The following is a 26,264-nucleotide window of genomic DNA, read 5'->3' as shown; positions in this document are numbered from 1 at the left end:
TCAGGGACCCCGAACGGAGGGACCGGCTAAAGCCATGGAAGATGAATGTGAATTGTGAAGATTTCATGGACATTTATTAGTTCCCCAAATTAATACTTTTATAATTTCTTACACCTGTCTTTATTGCAATCTCTGAACACAAACTGTGAAGGTTTCATGGACACTTATCACTTCCCCAGTCAATACCCTTGTGATTTCCTACGCCTGTCTTTAATCTTTTAATCCCATCATCTTTGTAAGCTGAGGAGGATGTATGTCACCTCAGGACCCTGTGATGATTGCGTTAACTGCACAAATTGTTTGTACAGCATGTGTGTTTGAACAATATGAAATCTGGGCACCTTGAAAAAAGAACAGGATAACAGCAATGTTAAGGGAACAAGAGAGATAACCTTAAACTCTGACTGCTGGTGAGCCGGGCAGAACAGAGCCCATATTTCTCTTCTTTCAAAAGCAAATGGGAGAAATATCTCTGAATTCTTTTTCTCAGCAAGGAACATCCCTGAGAAAGAGAATGCATCCCTGAGGGTGGGCCTCTGAAATGGCCGCTTCCGGGGGGTGGCCGTCTTTTATGGTCGAGGCTGTAGGGATGAAATAAGCCCCAGTCTCCCGTAGAGCTCCCAGGCTTATTAGGATGAGGAAATTCCCACCTAATAAATTTTGCTCAGACTGGTTGTCTGCTCTCAAACCCTGTCTCCTGATAAGATGTTATCAATGACAATGCCTGCCCGAAACTTCATTAACAATTTTAATTTCACCCTCGTCCTGTGGTCCTGTGATCTCGCCCTGCCTCCATTTACCTTGTGATATCTTATTACCTTGTGAAGCATGTGATCTCTGTGACCCACACCCTATTCATACACTCCCTCCCCTTTTGAAATCACTCATAAAAACTTGCTGGTTTTACTGCTCAGGGGGCATCACAGAACCTGCCGACATGTGATGTCTCCCCCGGACACCCAGCTTTAAAATTTCTCTTTTTTGTACTCTTTCCTTTTATTTCTCAGACCGGCCGACACTTAGGGAAAACAGAAAAGAACCTACGTGACTATCGGGCAGGTTTCCCCGATACAGTATTTTAGCTTTACTTTTTTTCCATAATAAGGTAAAGCTATTATTATAAATGCTTCCAAAACACAGAAAACCTAATTAATGCAAGATTCCAGGAAGTCTTATTGGTGAAGGGACCACAAAGTGGTATTACGAAGAAAACGTGCTTTTCTACGTTCAACAAAAAAAAAACAAATGCTTTATTGTGAGACAAGTGTTTTTAGAAAAATGAAAAGAGAGATGACCGAAAGAGTGGGTACAGAAATAAATTAAGTGTGATGTTCGCATCCTGAGGATGGATCTGGCTACTATGGAGAAAATGTAATTCTCACAAATTAGAAACAAAAGTAAATATAATAGAAGTACTGGATGCCTGCCTCTACTATATCTGTCCCACCCTGTCCCATGCAAGAAGACGTGCCCACAGCTCCTGTTTGGATGGGCTCCATGAGGTGAAATGAAAGGCAGTGGTCCCCACACGCCAGCATGGCACGTGCCCTGGAAGTCAGGCAGCACGTCCCCCAATGGGTGTGGACACTGGCAACGTGGGCACAGCAGAGCATGCAGACGATGCTGGTGTGGGGGCTCTGGATGCTGTCCTGAGGTGAGAAAGGCAGGCAAGCAGCAAGAAGGAGCTGCCTCAAGAAAGCCAGATGCAGATCAGAGAGGGATGACTCAGCTCGAGGGAAGGCACGCCGCATGCACGCTTGCATGTTACTGACCAGCCACCTGGACTCTTCCGGGGTCAAGCTACAAACCACACAGCTGACTTCTTACATGAAAGACCAATGATTTGACTATACTATATGTAAATAAACATTTGCAATACTTATAGTTAACCCTGAAACAGAATATTACGCTTGTCAAACCATTGCAGCCAGCCAGTCTTTCAGTACCAGAATAGCAGGGGTACCAGTAACAGACTTTTCTTTAAGTACACCATGATCAAAACAAAGCAAGAGAGCTTATCAGCTTATCTTTTCATTCACCCAAAACCTTCTTGAAAATGTCTATCTATATATGACCAAGTGTTTGGATAACACCCTCATTTAAGTATGCCATGATCAAAACCCAGCAAGAGGTCTTTTCATTCATCCAAAACCTTCTTGAAAATGTATATATATATGGCCAAGTATTCAGATGACACCCTCACTATCTTAGAAATGACAATGGCAGTGCAAATGTTGGTATCAGATAAAACATCAGGTACAAGGCCTGCTGCCAACACCAAGCACGATCCCAACAAGCACAACGTGAACTCCTCCATCACTGCTCATGCCATAGGCGAGGCACAGTGCAGACACCTGACCTCGCTGGGTCCACCAGGAGCCCGAGGAGACAGACTTCACCACAGACCCACAGGGATGAAGGAGCCCAGTCAGTGAAGAGCAAGACTGGAGCTGAAACTGCAGGCCACGGCCACCACACCTGCCTGTGTTCTCCTCGGAGGACAAACGAGACCGTGCTTACCTTCCCCTCCTCTCGTGGAATGATGACGTTCTCGTAGCGATTCCGGCACTGTTTGGAAGAGCGGTAGATTCGGCTACAGGAGTTAACGACGTCACTGACAAGATCCCAATTAGGTGTGTGAGCAGGTGACACGATTGTGAGGTTCAAAGGCAGCTCCAGTAACTGCTTTACAGCCTAGAGAACGAGGTTTCAGGTAGAACAGGTGAATACACTCTAAGTCAGAAGGTCTTCCCTCCTGCCAAAGACTCCCCGAAAAGTGATCACAGTGAGCTGGATGCGTAGATGTGGGGGAGAAAAATGACCGCATGTGACTGCTGGCACAAAGACCACGCCCACCTACCTGCAGCAGCGCCCAGTCCTCACTGATGAGCCACTCGGGGTTGTCTTGACCAGGCTCGGCTGTGGGTTTGGCAAAAGTTGGCAGGGGCTTGGCGAACGGCACCTGCTGCTTCAGCAGAATATTCTTCTTCTGCTCCTTGCCCTCTCTGCGAATTTTCAGGAGGCCTGGTGTTGCTCGGTCAAACAGGGACCGCGGAGGGACGACCGCCTCCCCATGACGCTGCTTCTTCTTCCTGCCTGCAGCTGAACAGAGAGGCAGTCTTCAGCAAGAGAGTAAACCAGGAGATTCCACATTGGCAGGCAAAAGACAAAAGAAACAGGTCAGGCAAGTCTGGAGGTGCCTGGGCAAAGAGGCCACAGAAAGCACCTGCCCAAGACAGACCTGCTCTCGGGCCTTCATGGTCAATTAGAACAAAACACGAAGGTTTCCTCACTGGAAACAACAGAACCTGTGCACATGGCCTGAGAGGCAGCGGACCCGCGTGTAATCGCTCGCCCTGCAGCAGACAGGCAGACAGCAGAAAGCGGCTGACACTGCAGGGACTCTGCAGGCCAGGGCCCTCCCCCTCCCCAGGTCATGTGATGCCCTCGGGATGCGCACCTGAGGGGTCTGTTTTGTGTCGCTTCCGCTCCTTCCTCACGTACACAGGGGGCAGCTTAGCCTCTGGGATGGGAGTGGCTTCATACATGAGACACATGACCGAGTCGAGGTAGATGTCGCTGTCGTCCTGCGGCGGGGTGGGCGGGGTCCAGAGCTGTACAGAGAAGGGAAGGCCCATGAGATGTGGAACTCACAGGAAGCTGCCCACACAGACACAAAGGGAGAAGGCAGCACTCACCGGCATGACTTCTGTCTGCCCGTCGACATCTTCGTAGACATACTCCTGCAGGGAACACGGCAAGCTCTAACTTTCACCACGTCTCAGTGTCATGTTATACGCCACAAATCATGTACCTTCACACTCATTCAGTCTTCCAAATAAGTCTCATCAACATGACTATAAGACTTATAAATGTTTTAATCAGAGCTGATCAATATCTAACTGACAATCTCCAAGTGTCAATTTTTAAGAAAATTGTGTTTTTAGAACATAAGTGAGGTTGTTTTGCTATGAGAAGTAAAAATTCCTAGGCATTTTCTCATGTCAATGTACACTGACTTTGAACAAGCCAAACATGGCTGAACAAGTGCCCCTCAGCAAGGGGGGCAAGAGGGCAGGAGGGCCCCGGGCCGGGTACCATGCTGTAGGCATCCTCTCGTGTGTAGGTCAGGAGCTCCGCCTCCTCCTGCTCCAGCCGCTGCCGGGCCTCCCTCTCCTGCAGGGTCTTCAGGTTCCAGAACTCCCATGCCCTCACTGCAGTAATCACTGCATCCTGATGGGGAGAGCAGCAAGAACTTTCAGGATCAGGAGTGCAGCTCAGAGCAGCCCCTGAGTCCCCGCTCCAGGTCTCCCTGTTGTCTCAGAGCCACAGGTTCTCTACACACTGCCCTGCAACGCATCACCCCGCAAGCAGCAGCCTGCTGCAAATCAAGTCAAATCAAAGACACTGAGGGGAGAACAAGCCCCACGGTCCCTAGGGGGGTAGAACAAGCTCCACGGTCCCTACGAAGGGTGAACAAGCTCCACGGTCCCTATGGGCTTCTCGAGACTCTCTTCATTTTAAGTTCGTTTCCAAACTTGTGGGTTTTGGCTTTTGTGACTTTAATTTAATGAAGTCACATTTACTTCAAATCAAACTTAACTCTGAAAATATTGCCATTTTTTTCACTGACCAAAAGTTGATTCTCTTACCTCACTGTTTCTCTCTTTTTCTTGCTCAGTGGAAGTGTGGAATAATTCCAGGTAATTTAAAGCATATTTTTCAATTGGTGTAAGCTGTTCCAAAAGTATATTTTTTGAATAGGGTTAATAGCAAGTTAATAAAAGTCAAGTTCCTTATACAACCCACTAATCAACATTTGAATCAAAAAAGTGATTTTTCTTGCAGTAAACAATAAATATTTTATAGAAGGGTCAAATTTTTAAAATATGTAGTTGTAAAGGAAAACATGCCCAAACCTGCTCCATGAAGTCAGCTAGTTCCTCTAATTGGGACGGTTCTTCATCACACGGCATGTTCTCAGAGTCTGATGACAGAGCATCAGTGTGTGGTCCCAGCACCCCCAACTCTGCGGACTTCTGGGTTTCCTCCTCCAGATCCTCAATACTCTTGAGGGCCTGAGGAAAGTCTATGTTTAGATTGCCTTGACAAACTTTTTAAATGAGGGTAGTTTGAAAAAGAGCTATCCCATGTGAAGTTAATGGAGATGCCTCCACTATAATCACCCACTCTCCATAAAGGCAATCCACTCCTTCCCTGAGGTCCTCTTACAGGTGAAAATGATAAGGCACTTAGGGAATACAGAAAATGAGTGGGAAACCTCCTGGGCCTTGCTAACCTTACAATCGAGTTGGGCAGGCAGGACCCATGGAAGAGCTGAGCACTGATGCAGGCAAAGCGTGCCACGGCACCCAGGGCCAGGGAAGCTCGGAGAACAAGAAAGGCCCAAGGAGGCTCCATCTCAGACCCGATGCACACCACTGCCCACAGCTCCTGACAGACACAGCAGGACAGAGGCTGCGGTCCAGGAAACAGACAGCAGACGGACAGCCCAACGTTACGGCAGCTGGAGCAAGTCCATCACGAAATGTAGCATGGATGACTATAAACAAACAAGAAAGCTTTATCACAGTGCAAGACACGCAAGTTAGAATGAGGAGACACCACTGCTCACCTGCTGAAACAGCTAGGAACACACATCTATAGTTACCAGCAGATGTGGGCAAAAGACATCTGACATGAAGGTGTACGGTTTTTAGTTAGAAGATACAAATTAAAAACTGGTACAATCTGTTTCCAGGGCAATCTGGCAAAACCCGCAAAGTTATATAACACTACTTCGACACTATACACAGAGCTTATTGCCAGATAGGTGGTGCACCTAAATAGCAAACATAAAACAATGCAACACGTAGAAGAAAATAGAGGAGGATGCCTGGTGACCTTCAGGTGGGCAGAGAATCTCCTCAGCAGAGCACAAAAAGCATCCACTATAAAGATGGCAGACCTGGGCCCTGGAAGGTGTTATAACTCGAACTTCTGCTCATCAATACACAGCGTTTAAAAAGGCAAACCACAGAATGGGAAAGATATGTCATGTGTATCAAACAAAGGCCTTTTATCCGGGATACATAAAGAACTCCAACAAGTTATTAAGAAACACAGACAACTGGCCGGGCACGGTGGCTCATGCCTGTAATCACAGCACTTTGGGAGGCCAAGGCAGGCAGATCACCTGAGGTCAGAGGTTCAAGACCAGCCTGGCCAACATGGAGAAACCCCGTCTCTATTAAAAATATAAAAATTAGCCAGGCGTGGTAACATGCACCTGTAATCCCAGCTACTTGGGAAGCTGAGCTGGAGAATCACTTCGACCTGGGAGGTGGAGGTTGCAGTGAGCTAAGATTGCACCACTGCACTGCAGCCTGGACGATGAGTGGGACTCCGTCTTAAAAAAAAAAAAAAAAAAAAAGAAAAAGAAAAAGAAATAGAGAAAACCCAATTTAAAAAACAATTGGGAAAAGCCTTAGCATTTATTTAAAAAGTACTCAAACCGCCAGTAAATATATGAAGAGGCACTCAAACTCATCAGTCAACAGTAAAACCACAAATTAAACCACAATGAGACTATCCTACATTCTGCCCTGCAGCTATAGTGAAAGGACCAGCAATTCCACCTCCACACCACCACCCAGAACAACCCCGTGGCAGGAGCATCCCCGGCACAGCCACAGCATCTCCTGAAGTCAAACATAAGCAGCCTGAATTGCACATACGTGCTTACCAAAAGACAAGGATACAAGTATCCACAGGAGCACAATTCAAATTAACCACTCCATCATGTCCACAAGCTGCAGATCTGATAAACTGCAGTATATTCAGACAGAACTCTAGATAGTAATGCGAATGAGTTACAGACTGCTACGCACAACAAGAAGGCAGAACCGAAGGAAGAGGCTCCATGTATGGAAAGGCAGAAGCAGGCGGTGCTGTCAGAATTCGCAAGAGGCAGCACTGCTGGGGGACAGGCCTTCTGAGAAGCCTGCCGCATCCTCCTCCTCCACCAGATGCTACTGGCTACTACGTGCTTCTACTGACTGAACATTTCTCCAGCTGGAATCTTTGTGATGTGTACACTTGCTGTATGTTTTTGCATGTCAACAAGGACTTTTCTTAAAACCATTTTTCAGGCACAAATCCTCTGATGAGTGTTGCCAATGACAGAAGAATCCTATAGCCACAGTCCCATGCAGCAGGTACGAGTACAGCACGCTAACATGGATCTGTCTCCGCTGGCAAAAGGCCAAGGCTAACCTACCTCTCTATCCCCAGGGGCTGGTCAAGCCAGTGAGGAGCAGCCATCCTCCTCACACACCCACTGCAGCAAGTCCTGCTGGCTCTACCCTCCAAAGACCCCCCTGCTGCCCCACATGTCCCCCAGCTGTCCTCACCAGCCTTGCTCACCAGTGTTACTGCTCTGGGATTCTTAACTGGTCCCCAGGATCCCCCTTGCCTTGCTACAACTGAGTCTCAACAAAGGAGTCAGAGCGACTCTCTTAGGTCATGCCAGACCCCGTGCCACAGCTTGACTCAAACCCTTCCAAGGGCTCCCTACAGTCAGGCCTCACCTGGTCACACCCTCCCCACCCCCTCAGCCACATTAACCTGTCTGCTGTGGTGACCACAACATTCTCCCCTGGATTCAGCACTTCACACCTTCTCATGTGAATAAATTACATGCTTTACTCACTAGCTTTGGTTTCTGCCTCTCTCCTTACTGGAATAAAAGCTTCATGAAATTTTTGTCTTTTTTCGATCCTGTATCCCCACTGCTTAGAACAGTGCCTGACACACAGTAAGACAATCAACAAGTATGTTTCAAAAGAATCTGTGTGTTGAAATACTATGCTGCTGGGAAACAAAGCCAGTATGGAAAATCCCCGGACTTCTGATGGACACTTGGGTTGATTCCGTGTCCTGGCTGCTGGGACAGTGCTGCGATGAACACGAGGGTGCAGATGCCTCTCCTACATGCTAATTTCAGCTCTTTGGATATACACCCAGCAGTGGGATTGCTGGATCCTGTGGGAGCTCTATTTCCACATTTTTGAGAAACCTCCCTGCCGTCTCCCATGGTGGCTGTGCCAATGACGTTCCCAGGGACAGAGTGCAACGGGCCCCTTTCCTCCACGTCCTCGCCAACACTTGCTATCTTTTGCGCTTTGATGACAGTCTTCCTAACAGGAGCCAGTTGGTACCTCGTGGTTTTTATTTCATTTTCCTGATGATTAGTGATGCTGGACATTATTTCGTCTACACATCGGCCACTTACATGTTTTCCTTCGAGACATGCAGAGTCAGGTCCTTTGCATATTTTATCTCTGAGACAGGGTCTCACTCTGTCACCCAGGTTGGAGTGCAGTGGCACAATCATAGCTCACAGCAGCCTCAATCTCCTGGGCTTAAGTGATCCTCCCGCCTCAGCCACCCCAGTAGCTGGGACTATAGGTGCTCACCACCACACTCCTAGTTTTCAAAATTCTTCTTGTAGAGATGGGGTCCCACTATGATGCCCATGTCAGTCTTGAACTCCTGGCCTTGAGCCATCCTCCAGCCTTGGCTTCCCAAAGTGCTGGGATTACAGGCCTGAGCCACCACACCTGGCCCCAGCTATGCTTTTGTGTTTTCTTTTTCAACCTCATGCATGTATTACCTCCTTAAAACACAATGAGGTTGATCCATACCTCCTGATATGTAACAATCTGTAAGGTATTTCTGTGCAAAGGAAATGATACACAGGCAATCTCTAGAAGAAATGTGAGAAACGGGGTGGTGGCGGGGTGGGGGGCAGGGCAGGAGACTGGCTTTTCATTATAAATTCTCAAAGGTTTGGATCACAGGTGGATCCCTCAGGAATAGACAAGCTCTGGGGCTGGGGGAGTGGGTTTCACCCTGTTCGTCCTGTGAGGGCCAGTCTATTAAAGCGAGCCTGCTGCCTGCCCCTCGCTCCCTCTCTCGCTCCGTGACCTGCACATGCAGATCCCCCTCCCCTTCCACCACCATGGAAGCCATCTGAGGCCCTCACCAGACAGATGCTTAATCCTGAACTCTGCTGCCATCAGAATCACCAGCGAAATAAACCCCTTTTTAAAATAAATCACCCAGTCTCAGGTATTCCTTTACAGCAACACAAACGGACTAAGAGAGTCATACCCCAAGTATTTCTTACTTATTCAGTAACTGAGTAATGTTTAGAAATGGAAGAGGAGACAGCACCAGAGTTGGTAAGAACAAGCTGAGCACAGGCAAGGAGGGGGCTGACACCACGAGGCTGGGAGGCTCAATCTCGGGTGTCGGCAGACAGGTGCTGAGAGGCTGTGTAGTGTGCCTGGTCTGGTCTTTTAACGCTTTCACAGAAAAGAAAAAACATACAGAAAAGCCCATGCAGTCATGCGCTGCAGTCAAACAGGGCAGGAAGAAAGATGTACAGGGATACCAAATCCTTCCAAGGTTAAGAGGCACAGAAAAGGGGACCCCACAACAAGTTCTGGAGGAGTGGCAGGGCCACATGAAGGAGGAGGGGACTCAGAGAACAAAGGCAGCTGAAGGCCTCCATCTCCAGGACGTGGGGCTGCAGGGCTTTGGCGGGCAAGCCACGGGGACAAGGAGGGAACAGCGGCCCCATGACGGGTCTGTGACGTGTCTACACAGCAGCACCCCCAAAAGGGAAAAATCGAAGGACCCAAACATGCCCTTTATCTTCTAGTACCCACGCCGAAACAGTAAAATATTGACATAACCCGATAGCCAAAACATTATCACTTCAACATGTAGTCAACACTCAAAAGTATCAATGTGATAGTCTGTGTTCTTTCTTATACTCAGTCTTTGCAATCAACCAGCACCTTACACTCAGCACCTGAGTGCAGCCTCATGGCTGCACTGCTCAGGGAGAAGCCAACACAGCCAGCTGGAGGGGAGCAGGGGCGGTGCCGGCAGAGCCTCCAGAGGAGGCAAGGATAGATTTCCATGGGGAGGGGAAGGAGCTGAGACTGTGGCAAAGTGCAGATGAAGATGGCAGCGACTGCTTCAGTGACAGGCCTGTGGTCCGTGACCTTCGCCACCATTCCCCTCACTTGTATTTACAGTTCAAAATCCCCATGACAGAAAGAAGGGAGGGGGGACGCTCCAAAAGCAGGGACAGGAAGAGGGCTTCAGGCCAGGGAAGAGTGGGGACTGAGCACCCAGAGCCCTGGGGGAGGGTGCAGGTGTTCCACCGGCTCCCACAGTGCAACTCTCCAGCCAGATTCAATGTATTCTTACCTCTATGAAAGGTCTTGCAATTTTGGGTGCAATGGTTTCCGTAACAGAAGGTTCCTGAGAAAGCACCACAAACTCCTCAGCTTTGACCGGGAAGCCAGCATCATCCATGGGAGAATAAACTTCAAACAGCTCCTGGATGGTTCGCTGAACACAGAGATGTGTGTTACTCCCCAGTACGAGGTCCAAGTGTGCATCTGACCTGAGCTGGAGACCTAAGCCTCTAAGCTAGTGTGCATTAACACCATGCGATTCCACGTGCCACACGGCGGGTCTCACCTCAACGACTCTCACTGAATATGGAGTACCTGAGTTAAGAAAGCCATGGAGTAGTCATTTCCCTGAGCAGCCACTTCTCGGATCAGATCTTTAGTTCCATTTTTCAACAATTTCTCTTCAATGGAATTGCCACTCACAAGCCTGCAAACAAAAGACGTAAGATGCTAAGTCAGTCACCAGGAAACACAGTGACAACAGGCGGGCACAGGATGCAGATGGTGATCAACGAATCCATGTCCCTCCTCCAGCTACCCCTGCTCGGAACATGCCTTCGTGGGGCGCCAAAGGCCGCTCTCAGCCAGCCCCTCCAATCTCAGCTCTCCTGCCTCCCAGAGAGCTGACAGGAGGCCCCTCTGGAAGACTCTTCGCTGTCCCACCTCATCCTTCCACCTGCCATCCCGTTTTTCTCCCACCAGTTTCAACCTGGAAATGTCCCACCCGGTCTTTCCAGATGTACCTCCAGCATCTATCTCCTCTGAAGCTTTCACTGAGCTGATCACTTCACAGACTTGCTTGTTAACACTCATGAGACATCTCATTCTCATGTAATTATGGACGTTTTCATCTTTTTAACCCTGGTACACTACCAGACCCACAACAGGTGTTCAATTAAGACTGTGAGTTGTAGATGTGACCCCAGTGGACAGACGGACCCCCAGTGCAGGGACACATGGCTTCCTGAAGATTGCATCACTGGGGACACAGAACAGACCATGCAGTCTATTGCCTTCCCACGAGGCTCATCCGTCTGTAAAATGCTAAATGCTAACCCCCAAAAAAGCTCACATTAAACAACTTTAACAGCATGATTTTCACAGAGACGAAAACAAAATTTTTTTCAGAAAATTCCAAATTAAAAGGATCCTAAATATTAAAGAGAAACAATCACAGGGAACAGGACGGAAAGTGAAGACGTGAACCCATACACAAACAAAGGAACTAAATACGTAATAAAGGGAAATAGTGGACGGACAACTTCATCAACAGCAAATCACCACCTGGGAAGACTTTCCTGGCCTTTAAATGAAAATCTGCTCTTTCTTGATTATATTACTACATGCTCATCATAAATTATTTGATTACATAAAAGCATAAGAAACAAAACAAAAATCGCCTGAATTCCAATCACCCTGAGAACCACTAAAAAAAGCAGGGATGGCATTTCCACCCACCTTAGTTCACAAGAAGGTGCTGCTGCACGTGTGTGACAGTGTGCACTTCGGCGGGCACACTTTTCCTAACAGGCGTATTTCATGGCTGCTTCAGGGAGGGTGGCCTGCCTCTCCTGCCCCCCACCCCAGCAGCCGCGTCAGTGTGAACCTGAGCGCGTGCTTCCATGACGTTCCGTGTGAACCTGGGTGTGTTGTTCCCCAATGCTCCATGTGAACCTGGGTGTGTCCTTCCATGACGTTCCGCGTGAACCTGGGTGTGTCTCTTCACGGATGTTCCATGTGAACCTGGGTGTGTCTCTTCACGACGTTCCATGTGAACCTGGGTGTGTCTCTTCACGGATGTTCCATGTGAACCTGGGTGTGTCTCTTCACGACGTTCCATGTGAACCTGGGTGTGTCCTTCCACAATGTTCCCTGTAAACCTGGGTGCGTCCCTCCACGACGTTCCATGTGAACCTGGGTGTGTTGTTCCACAATGCTCCGTGTGAACCTGGGTGTGTCCTTCCATGGCATTCAGTGTGAACCTGGGTGTGTGCTTCCACAACGTTCCGTGCGAACCTGGGTGTGTCCCTCCACGAAGTTCCGTGCGAACCTGGGTGTGTCCCTCCACGACGTTCCGTGCGAACCTGGGTCGGTCTGTCCCTCCACGACGTTCCGTGCGAACCTGGGTCTGTCCCTCCACGACGTTTCGTGTGAACCTGGGTGTGTCCCTCCACGACATTCCGTGTGAACCTGGGTGTTTCCCTTCACGACGTTCCGTGTGAACCTGGGTGTGTCCCTTCATGACGTTCCGTGTGAACCTGGGTGTGTTGTTCCACAATGCTCCGTGTGAACCTGTGTGTGTCCTTCCACGGCGTTCCACGTGAACCTGGGTGTGTCCTTCCATGATGTTCCTTGTGCCGTCACTTCATGCACAACCATGTGGGGAAAATGTCCACCTCACTTCCTACTTCTCTGCAGTTTGCTGTCCTCCCTAAGCAGTGTATTACAGAAATCCCGCGACATGAGCTCATTTTCCACCTGGCTGCTCAACGCCGTGGGATGGCTGTGCCCCAGTGACTGCTTTGTGCCATGTGACAAAGCTGCGACACACATCCTTAGATAGCAATCCCCCGTCCCCATCAACATGAGGACGTCCCCTTTTCTACTGCCAGGCTGAGCAGGCTCGTTCTCTTAGGGTCTCACCTGTCCGGGGCATGAGAAGAAAGATCTCATCGTGCATTAAACTGGTCCTTCCTTCTCCAGACCAGTGAGCTGGAGCGGCCTCTCATACTTTCTGGCCAATTGGGATGGACTGTTCATATTCACAGGCCCTTCCTTTTTAAAAGTAAGGGGGGATCTTTATGTATCTTCTAGATTTTTAAGAGCTATTTAACCCTTTACTTGCACTGAGAATGGCAAATCTCCCTGTTCTATCACCGCCTGTCCACTGGGCTCACTGTGTCTGTACAACGCTTGGCTTCCCATCTCACTGCAGCTGTGTGCCTGTCTCCCCCGACTTCGGGGTCTGTGTGGGGCAGGCGGTCCCTTCCAGCTGTCGGCCACAGGTACTGTCTCTTCAAGAGTGTTCTAACACTGCTGCTCCACCGAAAACATTCAAGTCCTTCAGCCCTCTGGACTCCGGCTATGGTCAGGCGTGGGAGCAGCACTCCAAGCCCCTCCTCTCACTCGTGGAGCGCAAGGTGTGTGGCACATTCATGACAGAAAGGCCCTCCAGTTACTGCGACAGCCAACCTTTGTAACATGCAAAATCCCCATGGGTGCCGGACTATGTGCCCCGACACCAACAGCACCCTTATGCGGTCTGGGGGTTCCCATGGCTCATAGTGGGGCACACTCCCACCCGCAACACTGGGCATCATGATGGCAGCCTTCATCAGGACGTCCACACTGCAAGCACACTGGCACCACCTTACCCAACCGTGTGTGTGCATGCATACAACCTTCACACCCATGAGGAGCGTTTTCACAAAAATATATTAAATTTTAGTATTACTTTGGAGAAACTTCACATGTTCATGAATAAAGTCTACCCACTCAAGAACAAAGTGTGCCTTCACACTCGGCACAGCTCATCCTGCATCCTTCAAGGTCACCTCATGCCTCACTTCAGATGCCCTGTTCCTGCACCGCTAAGGCCATGCCTGAGACTTTATTGATACTGAGAATAAAATACTTTTCCGATTTCTAGCTATTAATTGCTAAAGGGCCAACAATGCAGAATGGATTCCACACTAAACCCTTATCCATTCAACATAAACCATGCACCAAACTTATATTCATCACCATGGAAATGTATGTATAATGTACTGTTAAAAGAAAAAAAAAGTTTACAAAATAAGACATAGTGTGAGCCTTCTTCAAGAATTAGAAACACGTCTGGAAAGTTGTGCAGCTAAATGTTAATAATTGCTGCCTCTATAGGATCCTTGTTTTTCTTTACAGGCTCTCCTTTTTTTTGTCGAGGAACATGTAATGCATTTATAGCAAGAAAAATAATAATAAAACAATTTAAATACAGCATTTGAATTATTATGACACCAACCATCTTGTTAAAAAACAAATGGTTGGCCGGGTGCAGTGACTCACACCTGTAATCCCAGCACTTTGGGAGGCTGAGGTGGGCTGACTGCTTGAGCCCAGGAGTTTGGGACCAGCCTGGGCAACACAGCAAAACTCTGTCTGTACAAAAAATACAAACATGAGCCAGGCATGGTGCTGCACGCCTGTAGTCCCAGCCACTTGGGAGGCTGAGCCAGGAGGATTACTTGAGCCTAGGAGATAGAAGCGTCAGTGAACCAAGATCATGCCACTGCACTCCAGCCTGGGCAACAGACCGTCTCAAAAGAAAAAAAAGAGGTTAAAGCACACTTGAGTTTTAGTTCCAGGGTCAGCTACCACCTAGGAGACTTCATGCAGGGACCATATTTGTCTAGTCTCAGGTTCCCTACTGGGAACTGACAGGTCACCATGAGAGGCGAGCCTAGGATGTGCTCGGTACACAACCAGGCACAAAATAAGCAGAAGTAGTAAATCTCCTATTACACTATAACAATAAGCACTTAGAAATTTAAAAATATAGAGTAACCTTTCTCCATTTCCCCCAATTGTGTTTTGACAGTTATAGTTTTTATCTTTAAAGATAATAATAGGCCAGGCGTGGTGGCTCACACCTATAATCCCAGCACTTTGGGAGGCCAAGGCGGGCGATCACCTGAGGTTGGGAGTTCCGAGATCAGCCTGGCCAACATGGTGAAACCCCGTCTCTACTAAAAATACAAAAACTAGCAGGGCGTGGTGGCGCACACCTGTAACCCCAGCTCCTCGGGGGGCTGAGGCGGAAGAATCGCTTGAACCCAGGAGGTGGAGGTTGCAGTGAGCCGAGATCATGCCATTGCACTCCAGCCTGGCTAACAAGAGCGAAACTCCATCTCAAAAAACAAACAAACAAACAAAAACATAATAATAGATTTTGGCTGGGCACAGTGGCTCATGCCTGTAATCCCAGTACTTTGGGAGGCCAGGGCAGGCGGATCACGAGGTCAGGAGTTCGAGACCAGCCTGGCCAATGTGGTAAAACCCCGTCTCTACTAAAAATACAAAAATTAGCCGGTCGTGGTGGCGCATGCCTGTAGTCCCAGCTATTCAGGAGGCTGAGGCAGAAGAATCGCTTGAACCCAGGAGACAGAGGTTGCAGTGAGCCAAGATCGTGCCATTGCACTACCACCTGAGCGACAGAGCAAGACTCTGTCTCAGAAAAAAGAAAAAAAAAAAAAAAACTATTTTAATTCTCTTTTTTCTTCTTTTCACAGGTGTTGACCACTCTTTCAATAGCCATTTTATTAACAGATAATTTATAGTTCATAATAATTAAAACAACCCAAAATCTAAATCGTACTTTTAAGACTGAGGTACTCTGGAAGAGGTACCACACGTAAAAACTGAAGACGGCAAGATGACTTGTGTCAGCAGCATCACTAACTTACAATTTCAAGCAAATGCTGAGTATAAATAAAAGGAATAGATAAAATAGCAGAAATGTAAGTTTGTCTAAAGGAAAACAAACCCTAGTTTAAAATTAGATACCATGCATTGTCTTTAGTGTTACCTTTTGTTTCTGCATTAGTGCTTCTTGCACCAATACCTCCTGCAAACCTTCTCATTGACTCCATTTCCACGTGGCCAACCCCGCAGGCCCTCACCTGTATATGTGGATGTCTTTGCATCTCCCAATTCTATCACACCACTCCTGAGCTTTGGCATCCATCACTGGATTCAGGTCATTGTCATAAAACACGACGGTGTCCGCCTCTACAAGGTTTATACCTGTAGTACGGCTGTGAGTGGAGAGAATGGCACAAAAAATCCGCCTGTCTCTGTTGAAACTCCTCATCAGTTCCTAAGATGAAACAAAACACTGGAGTTAGTATTCTTGGAAAATGTTGAAAAACCTTTGGCATGTTTCAACATTTATTAATTAGAAATAATCCCATAGCAGGGCGGGTGTGGCGGCTCACACTTGTAATCCCAGCACTTTGGGAGGCCGAGGCAGGTGGATCACAAGGTCAGGAGATTGAGACCATCCTAGTTAACATGGTAAAACCATGTCTCTACTAAAAATACAAAAAATTAGCCGGGCGTGGTGGTGGGCGCCTGCAGTCCCAGCTACTTGGGAGGCTGAGGCAGGAGAATGGCGTGAACCCGGGAGGCGGAGCTTGCAGTGAGCCGAGATTGCACCACTGTACTCCAGCCTGGGCGACAGAGCAAGACTCTGTCTCAAAAAAGAAATTATCCCATAGCAAAACTGCTTGGTTTGTATTCCATTCAACACGAGGCTCATGTTAAAGCAACACCAAGGTCCCCGCACTGTATTCCAGCTCTTCTGTGCAGCCACTATCGTCTTACACTCACCCATCGCCAACACCCTCAGCCACCGTTTAAATAACATCAGCCATGAGTGACAAGAAGGAAAAAGTTAGAGTCCACACCTTGCATTTACTGTCAGCTCAACTTGTAGGCCCCAAAAGAAAACAGCATCTTACTGGGGAGGGATATGTGCTTTCTCATCTATCCTCAGGCAATGCCAGGGCACTTTACAGCCAACAAAAAGCCCCTGGAGTAAGGCTGAGGAAGCAGGAAAAACAAAACCGTGAAGTACAGTCCTCTAACCTCACTGTGGACCATGAAGGGAGATGACTTGAATACTTTTCCTCTGTAACGATTTCTGTGCCGGAAACGAAACCTAACCACTGACCAACTCTCTTCCTTCAAGGCATTCTACAGATAATTTGCTATAATATTACCAAGAACACTTGTTAAATCACCTTTTGCTCTATTTCTTTCTAGGCCTCTCCAGCGTGTGTGCATGAGCGTCTGCGTGAGATAAAGCAGGTCGCGTGACTTACAGGGCAGCATCTTGGTTTTGTGCTGGGGGACACTGGGCCATGCTACTAAAACTGGCTCTGAAATGCTGCTGACAAGGGCCTGGCGCACCACGTGGAATGCTGGGCACAGTTTCTGCTCATGAAGCTGCCGGGGCACAGGGCCCATGGACAACCCCTTATGCACTCTTCTGCTGAACACTGACTTTGTTCTCAACTGTGAATTACCATAAACATTTCAACAACAACTATGTAGACAGATCTTAAGTGGTGTGTTTGTTGTCATGTAAGTAAATGGTCCTAAATACAGAATTACTAGGTCAAGCATACATCACCATTAAGGTTCAAATCCATACTGCCAGGCTGCCTTCTAGAACTATACTAGTTTATGCTTCCACGGGAGGATATCAGAGTGTCTGACTCACTGTGCCTGATGAATCAAAACAGCCTTGGCAAATCTTGTAAGTAAACAATGGGCATATTACCTTAACTTGTATTTCCTTTCATTCTAAATTGGTTGGAATTGTTTTCATATTTTTACCCCGTAGCTATCTCTTGAAGTACACCAGTATCATCTTAATGATGACTGCAGGTCACCAGCGTTTATTCTGAGACATCAAGACTGCATTTACCTAACAACGTGGCTTTTAATAAAAAATATCGAAGGATGGATTGAGACTTTAAAAAGTTCAAAGGCTCATTAAGTCCTTCCCCTTTCACTTAGAAGGGCCATGAGACCACTGAATTTACACAGCACTTAGGCATTAAACACCAGTGACTGACCCATCAGGGACAAGGTAAACAATGTGCTTCTCACCTGCCGTTGCTCACTGCTGGCATTTTCATCGATTCTTACATAGGTGAGGTAATGGAAGTTCAAGAACATCTCTAAAATGTCCAACATAAGAATCATCTGTGATAAAATCAGCACCCGACGTCCTTCAGATTTCAATTTCTGAAGCAAGATAGCTAAAGCTTCCAACTTTCCTGGGAAACAAATCATATCAAGAGTGCCTCATCATCCAGGGCCAGCCCAGCTCACACACGGGCCACGCCACCAACTGCCCCATACCTGAATCGAACTGCACCAGCCTCAGCTCAGGGAACTGCAGCAGGCGTGGAACCGTCGTCTGCCGCAGCTGCTGGAAGTAAGGCGCAGCGTGCTCTCTCAGGCCCTGCCTGAAGATCCTCATTCTGTGGCTGTACAGGGGTGGCAGCCGCGGCACCCGTAGGGACGGGGGTGCTGCCACCACCGGAGGAATCACAAAGGCCACCCTGAGGAGCAGAAAGCATGTTTTGTCACCACCAGGAGCCACACACCTTCACCCAGCATGGGGGCTCCTGAAAGATGGGGCAGACTTCTGACAGTCCAAGTCCCAGGAAACAGCAGGGCTCAACCCAGTCACATGAGGACGTGGCTGCTGGCACATGGGCAGGGGCCCAACAAGGCAGATCCTAACCAGTCCTGGCCAATAACCACCACCTCAGGGACTAATTCAGACAGTCCAGGGCTGATCGATCAATGGGGGTGGATTCCCTAGGCCACAGGCACCAGTTCAGAGATGAGCCATTCTCTTTCTAGTGTGTCTTCAGCTGGAAACTTTGGGACAAAGGTGCACTGTCTTGTGGACCCCAGAACTGCTATAGCCACTGTGCCACCAGGACGGGGGCCAGACCCAGGGTGAAGGAATCTTCAGGACAATGACAATACAGTGAAGATCGCACAGCCAACCTGAGGCCCACCTTGCAACCTGTGGAGGTCACCTGCACCAGAAGGCCCTTGCTATGGACATCAGCTATGACTCACTCCCAACTGTATTCACACTGAACGAATGGTCACCCATGATGTTCAATGAGGGAGGAGTACGCAAAGACAAATCAGTATTCGAAAGAAAAACTCCAGGAGCACAAGGTCACTGACATAGTCACTCCCAGACCAGGAGAGGCCAGAAGTGGCTTGTTCGGCCTTGGAGAAGCACTCCCAGTTTTCTTTTTTTCCATTAATTCTGCTTCCTGATCTGAAAGAACTGAAATAGGTAGATCCTGAAAGCTGAGCTGAGCCAAGGTACAGGAAGAAGCCAGGTTTCCTTCTGTAGACAGGAGACAACTGAGAACTACCACAGCTGCAAAGAAGGGAACAAAACATGTCTGAAGTGGAGCCTGGAGACCGGGTCCAAGCAGGCAGTGAAACTGCAAACAGGGTAATGCGCTCTACTGAAAGCAAGCTCAGTGAGAGCAGCCGGGTGCCCACCGTGCCCACCGGTGCTCGGATTTGCTCTCCATTAAAGCACGTTCTGAGATCAACTCCTGCACACATTTCTCATCATGTAACATTCACTCACTCATGTGGCTCTTTTAATGCAATCATTTTTTTTGAAAGAGTCAAATGGAGAAAGTCCTTAGCAACACAGTGATCTGTCCCCAGGCACAGTGTGAGCTCAGTGCTGTGGCTCTGCCCCCAGGGCTGCCAACTTCCTTCAGGAGCCGTGCCTGGCACTGAGACCCAGATAACAAAACCATCTGATCCGAAAGCTGAAGACCTCAAAGAGTAACTTCAAAACAGACCGCTAAGGGACAGCGTTGGGGAGAAGCTGATGGGAGTAAGGAACAACCACGAGACAAGAAGGGCCTTGCCGGGGCGCAATGCAGCTAGAGAGCACCGAAAAGGTCACGAGGTCTGCAGTACCTGTCAATAACATCCTGCAGAGACTCTCCACACCGACAAAGCGTCAACATCAGCCCACTTGGACTTTCTGAGGATGAAGCGTAACTGTGCGCTGGCCCGGCCTCCTTCCCATGACGGCCATCCAGGGACCCATGCCACTGTACCCTTCCGTGGCCAGGCAGGGCACAAATCCTTAGCAAGTCTCTGCCATAGACTGGAGCTTGAGAACAGCGACGCTCGTTGACTAAATAAATCTGATCCAGGCGCTCTTTCAAGAGTCTGGTCTTTTCCTCCTTTATCAAAAAGTGATGAAAAACAGTTACTTAAGAAACAGAACGACAAGTTACTGTCTTCACCAAACCCCGCCCCGGGATTTCCCACATATGAGATCCACTTCAATATCCACGGTCTTGTGTCACAGGAAATAGAGATAGAAACGAAGCTGAGAGCTACAGGAAATAGAGATGGAAATGAAGCAGAGAGCACAAGCAGTCTCTTCTTTGCCAAGATGGGAAGTATTTCTCAAGACACAAGTGAGCAATTCTAATGTCCAGGAAGACTTGCAGAAGGACATAAAAAATACAAAAAAAGATTTTGGCAGTCTTAAGTCCAGTTTCATTTCTTTTATTAGGAAATTTGTGTTTTAAAATAAGAATTCAGTAACATCACTTGAGGATTCACAGGAGCCTTTAAATATCACAACCAAACATGAGCAGCTCTTGGAAAGCCACCCGTCCACGTGCACCGGGGTCTCAAGCTCAGGTGCTTACCTGGGTCGGCCCTCCAATGGGAGAAGCTGGTTTGGAGGCCGTTCCGGGTTCTCCTACAGCCAAGGCATTCACTGCCACGCGGCCCGGAACGCCAACTACAAATGAATAAAGGAAAAGGTGAAAAGGAACGCCAAGTTCACAGGATTTCATCTGCCACCAGCATGCTCCATGGAACCTCGCCCTTCACCAGCACAGTCTGCAGAAAGTCATTCTGCAACGGCATGTCCCCAAGGCCTCATCCTCCACCAGCACATGTCTGGAATGTGCATGGCTCAAACATAAATGCTTTAGATCTGCCACGGAAGCATCCTGGCTCCCAGGCCATGACTGGAGCTGAATGGAGCCAGCAGCTTATCCCTTTCCTTTGGGAGGCACTCCAGAGCCACCCAGAAGCATCCCAGCACACCTCCGAGGCCCTGGGTACCCCATCGCCATCAGCACGTGGCCACCTCCTAGCCCAAGTGACAGCCTGATGACTGTGAGGCCCTTGCCTGCCATGAGCACCCCAGCCCCGGCAGGAAGTCCACCCAGTCCTCACAACTGCAACAGAGGAAGCCAGTGCCCGTTTCATATCCATTCCCTGGAGCTGCTCCTGACATGACACCTGCTACCATCTGGGCCAATCAGGAAGGCAGAAGCCATGCCACTTAGTGCGGCAGATTTTCCTAAAAAGATGTGGTCAAAGGGGTGTCTGAGTGCTGAAAGGGGGCCCAGGGGTAAGAGTCACCTTAGGGGAAAACAAGGGGAGAGGCTGAGGTTGTCAGACTCAGCAGTTGGGGGTGGCGGTGTCTGAGCTCAGACCCTCAGGGTCCAGGACTCCCGTTGTTACTGGGGCCTCTGAAGCTGACGAGGGCTTCCACGGGACAGTGACTCATCAGCCCGCGAAGACGGGTGCAGCAGCTGGTTCTGGAATCCCCAAGATGCCTGATTCTGGGGGTAGCGGCAAAACCTGGTGAGTGGAACTGCTGACCACACTGGCATGCAGGACTGCTGCTAGGTGATGCTAACAGGACTGGAGAACAAGCCATGGCACCTCCCCACTCGAGCCTCGCAGCCTCCTGTGATGACTAACAGAGCCTAACAGGTTGGCAGTGACCCACCCAACATCACTGCCCACTATGCAAAGGTGGGGCTGGAACTGAATGGACACCACTTGGCCTCCAGGACAAGGGCTCCATCCCAAGGAGAGAGCCTCACCCCTCTAGGCTCCCAGCTGCCTCCACAGGTCTTTGGGTTCCAGAGGACACACCACATCATGACAGAGCATGTCCAGGGAGACCTGGGGCCAAGGCAGGCGCAGAGCGGGGACTCAGAAGTGAAGCAGGTGGCAAGACAAGATGAGGAGTGGCAGCTCGGGCCGGACAAAGAACCAGACCCTGCGTGGGCGGCCACACACTCCCACTCCCAGGGGAAACGGAGCACACTGAATGTGTTGGCAATATACAAACAAGCAAGATTTCTCATGATTCCAAATTTCTTGTGAGAACACAAACAAAACAAAAACCTAAGGACAGTGGAGGCTGGTTATATCCAACCAATACCTTTGAAAGCACAAGAAAAAGAAAATAAATCAGGCTGACACTATGACATATCTATAGAAATCAGAGATGGCCACACACAAGACTGTGCTGTTCTGAGATACAGTCAAAGACACATGAATGCCTTCCACTAGCCTCAGATGGAAGAGAAAGAAGCTTCCAAGCCAAGTCTCCCTCCTGCTCAGAGCACCCTACCTTGTGGGGTCAACGGTGCAGGGCTGGGACCGCCGGCCGGGGGTTTGCTTCCCAGGGCGCCGTGCACAGCACCCGCCTGAGACACGGTCTGCATCACCACAGGGCCAGGAGCTCGAAGGTAGGGCTGCCCAGGGGCGGACACGATCTGGAGGACACTGCCTGCAATCATAGGTCCACTAGGTGTCAATGACAGGCACGTGTACATCACAGCCACACACTCCAGGCACTTCCAAACAGTGCAAAAACAAGTTGACAAACTGAAAATCAAATCTACACAAAAAAATCAATGCAAAGTTCAGTTACTGTGAGAAAAGTGGCAACCCATCACCAACAGTGGATGACGACACACTAAGAGACAAGGTCTCTTGCTCCATGTCAAGAAAAGGCCATCTACCCTCTGTCCCTCATGGAAGGTGGGTGACAAACAGCTGCTGAGGACCTGCCATGCTGTTCGAGGTACTGAGCTGGACATCCCCACTCCCAGATCACAGCAGTCAAGGAGAATGAAGAAATAGAACAAAACCCTGTTTTTAGCCCAGATGCCTGTGGCTTTTCTGCTGCTTTTTAACGAGGCTGCCACTTTGGATCTTGTGTGACTATATCTTTCTGACTTCTTTTACTCTGGAGATAGCTTCCCAGGTCATACTCTATGAATAAACTGGTGGCCATCAGAGACGTTACCAAGCGGCCCCGCCTCTGTGGGCCAAAAAAATTTTTTTTTTTTTTTTTTTTTTTTTTAAAGGAAGTAAACCAAACTAAATCATTTCTCTGTTGCAGGCCTTGTTCTGCTGAGAGGTGTGTGTCTCTCCAAGGAGGTCAGTGGGCTCACCCTACTGATGACGAAACCTTCCACCCTGACAAGTGCCACAGGCAGCAATCATGAGGAAAGCACTGGAGGAAGGCAGTCGCTGAGGCTGCAGTCAGGGAAGGTGGGGGAAGGTGAGAAAAGGTGGGGGAAGGTGCCACCGGGGCTGCTGTGGCGGGGTGGGGGGAGGCAGCCGCTGAGGCTGCTGTCGGGGAAGGTGGGGGAAGGCAGCCGCTGAGGCTGCTGTCGAGGAAGGTGGGGGAAGGCAGCTGCCGGGGCTGCTGTGGGTGTTCCTTGAACCCCTAAACAAAAACACACAGAGAAAATGATCCCACCACCAGGACAAGGTGCCACTCAATTCCTCTCCCTCACTTTTTTTAAAGAGCAGTTACTATATAAACACACTGCTCTTCACCAAAGGTCTGGGCTTTGGGTCTGGGAGTAAAAATTAAGTCTGCTGATAGAAGAAAATGATTTCTCATACATAAAATTACTAATCCTGTGGCGTTTTAGGGACAATTTGTCTCACACCTATATTAGAAAGCAGCAAATATTTCTATTACTTATCTATTATTTAGAGATGGGGTCTCACCCTGTGACCCAGGCTGGAGTGCAGTGGCACGATCCCAGCTCACTGCAGTTTCCACCTCTGGAGCTCAGGTGATCTTCCCACCTCAGCCTCCTGAGTAGCTTGGACCACAGGAGAGCACCACCACGCCTGGCCAAATATTTCTACTTTGATCTACAAAATACGAAACTCTCTTCAAAGCGCAGATGCTGGTAACGAAAGTGCCTGTTGTTTATTTGACACACATCAAGCGCAGGCAACCCGGTGGCTGATGAACGTCGTCTCGCTGGTCCTCCATGAACCCATGAGGTGAGGCGCATCATCAGGCACAGGGAAAAGTCTGACGCTTAAATGCACGAGGCAGGTCCACGGCAGCAGGGCTCATGGTGAGGCGCTTTTGTCATTTTTGGCATCAGTGCTCTCTCATCCTTATCCTTACCTTGCAGCTGCAGCGGCTGGCCCGCCGTGAGCTGCCGGAGCTGGCTGTGTGACAGGGTGAACTTGCTGCCCTGGAACTGCAGTGTCACCGGCGTCTCCGGCTGAGCCACACGGCTCTGTGGTCCTGCAATGGATGCGAGCTGAGCTATTTTCACTACCTCTCCACCTGTTGAAACGTAGAGGAAACGGTGATTTCAGATCGTTTTGGAAAAAATTTGGGAGTGGCATATTGACAATTGTTTCTTGTATATAATGACCATCTATCTATAAACTGAAGCACCACAGAAATGTTTATCAGGCAGTGTTTTCTACCACTTCTTAAAAATAATTATTTTAATTAAAAAGAGAAAACAAAATGTCAGATTTTAATGGTTAACTTTACTTAACCACAATTGGTTGGGATTTTAGATATCAGATATTGATATTATTAATGAAGCTATTAAGGAACATTTTTCTTTTCTACCCAAACAATAAAAAAGCAGCAAACAACAAAATAGCAGAAATCAGCTGGGTGTAGTGGCTCATGCCTGTAATCCCAGCACTTTGGGAGGCTGAGGTGGGTGGATCACATGAGGTCAGGAGTTCCAGACCAGCCTGGACAACAGGGTGAAAACCCATCTCTACTAGAAATGCAAAAAAAAAAAAAAAATTAGCTGGGCATGGTGGCGGGCGCCTGTAATCCAAGCTACACAGGAGGCCGAGGCGGAAGAATTCCTTGAACCTGGGAGGCAGAGGTTGCAGTGAGCTGAGATCAGGCCATTGCACTCCAGTCTGGACAACAAGAGTGAAACTCCATCTCAAAAAAAAAAAAAAAAAAAAAAAGAAGACATTTATTTGTAATACACTTGGAAACTCACATATGAACCTAAACTTCAGAGAACTTTAAAAATGTGAAAAGTACCTGTCCAATTTAGCTCACAAAGAGAGATTATATCTTTACAAATATAAAAAAATAACTAGCTTCAATTACACCCATAACTCTCCAAAATCTAAGAATGTATTTTTATTTATTTTGTAAGAGACAGGGTCTGGCTGTCACCCAAGCTGGAGTGCGGTGGCAGGATTATAGCTCTCTGCAGCCTCAAACTCCTGGGTTCAAGCAATCCTCCCACCTCAGCCTCCCAAGCAGCTGGGACTACAGGTGTGAGCCACAGCGTCTACAAGATCTAGCAATGCCTCTAAATACATAAATAAATCACACACATAAATAAAGCTTTAAGATATAAAGCTTCATACTAATTTGAATTAGACGGGAAGCATCAATCTATAACATTTACTGTTAAAAAAAAAAAAAAGTAAAACTTAGCGTTGCTTAAAACACTTTTTTTGAAAAAACATAACTCAGATGTGGTCATTTGCCTGCAACTCAAAAGGGTACTACCTTCCAGCTATAACTGAACAACAGGTTTAAAGATTTATTTCCCAATGGTTGATACTTGAGTCTAAACGTTCTTCCAGAGAAAATCCATGCCAGAATTATTAGTGATATGATAAAAAGAATAGTTAGTAAGAGACTAGAAAAATGTCTAGAGATATCTTGCCCACAGAATAACTGTGAACTAGGAGGGGAAAATGAAAACAGAAGATAGAGATTTGTGCATAGAAGTGTCAATCTCTCAACAATCCTCCTTGCTCCATACACAGGTGAGGACCGACCCACAGGAAAAGCAGTTTTGCTCACTTCACAGATCTCCCCAAGCACAGCTCCTCTGGCAACCACCAACATGACTCGCATCCCACGCAAGACAGTGTCTAGTTTGATAAAGATGTAAAATATGCAACTGCTTTCTCCCTTAGGGCAATTAACTAGGACAATTCCTCTTTATTTTTGGGCAACGGGAGAGAGAGAGACTTGTAAGGAAAGAGAATTAGTTTGAACTCAAGTGTCTCTCTGCATCACTCCCTCTCCATCTCCATCTTTCCATAAAGGCCTCCACATAATTTGGCTATACCAACAAAAAAAGGAGTTGAGGTGGCACTTGAGAAATAACATAATACTTTAAGTCAGGATAATTTCCACCACAGAATGAATAGGGTGTATGTAAGGTTTGAAAACATACTAATCCCACTGGACACAGCAAAATGTTCTGTATTAAAAAAATTAATAACTGTGTTAAGTCATTAAATTATTACAAGTTTTCTTGGTTGAGCAATCCCAAGTTTAAATTTGGT

The 26,264-nt window shown here is 48.1% G+C and overlaps 1 protein-coding gene and 1 non-coding gene across 25 annotated transcripts in view; both read right to left on the bottom strand.

Annotated features, from left to right (window-relative positions):
* Nucleotides 1-26,264, bottom strand: part of EP400 (E1A binding protein p400) — a 128,505-nt gene that overhangs the window by 30,620 nt on the left and 71,621 nt on the right. For all 24 annotated transcript variants that reach the window (XM_055240142.2, XM_055240147.2, XM_055240151.2 and 21 more), the window contains 16 exons: nucleotides 24,094-24,258; nucleotides 22,282-22,440; nucleotides 20,549-20,643; nucleotides 19,800-20,071; nucleotides 18,186-18,388; nucleotides 17,931-18,100; nucleotides 15,935-16,131; nucleotides 10,590-10,701; nucleotides 10,285-10,428; nucleotides 4,920-5,078; nucleotides 4,653-4,736; nucleotides 4,099-4,233; nucleotides 3,699-3,743; nucleotides 3,461-3,614; nucleotides 2,861-3,102; nucleotides 2,521-2,694 (listed from right to left, as the gene is read on the bottom strand). In XM_055240142.2, the coding sequence (XP_055096117.1) occupies nucleotides 2,521-2,694; nucleotides 2,861-3,102; nucleotides 3,461-3,614; nucleotides 3,699-3,743; nucleotides 4,099-4,233; nucleotides 4,653-4,736; nucleotides 4,920-5,078; nucleotides 10,285-10,428; nucleotides 10,590-10,701; nucleotides 15,935-16,131; nucleotides 17,931-18,100; nucleotides 18,186-18,388; nucleotides 19,800-20,071; nucleotides 20,549-20,643; nucleotides 22,282-22,440; nucleotides 24,094-24,258 (2,510 nt within the window). The remainder of the gene's footprint in view (nucleotides 1-2,520; nucleotides 2,695-2,860; nucleotides 3,103-3,460; nucleotides 3,615-3,698; nucleotides 3,744-4,098; nucleotides 4,234-4,652; nucleotides 4,737-4,919; nucleotides 5,079-10,284; nucleotides 10,429-10,589; nucleotides 10,702-15,934; nucleotides 16,132-17,930; nucleotides 18,101-18,185; nucleotides 18,389-19,799; nucleotides 20,072-20,548; nucleotides 20,644-22,281; nucleotides 22,441-24,093; nucleotides 24,259-26,264) is intronic.
* LOC129461348 (small nucleolar RNA SNORA49) lies at nucleotides 16,730-16,865 on the bottom strand. The gene has a single exon (XR_008650499.1). It is a non-coding gene; the product is annotated as a small nucleolar RNA SNORA49 (small nucleolar RNA).

The sequence above is a fragment of the Symphalangus syndactylus genome, chromosome 13 (genome assembly GCF_028878055.3).
Source record: "Symphalangus syndactylus isolate Jambi chromosome 13, NHGRI_mSymSyn1-v2.1_pri, whole genome shotgun sequence".
Taxonomy (NCBI): domain Eukaryota; kingdom Metazoa; phylum Chordata; class Mammalia; order Primates; family Hylobatidae; genus Symphalangus; species Symphalangus syndactylus.
Note: the sequence above shows the minus strand (reverse complement) of the source record. Positions and strands in the feature narration are given on the sequence as shown.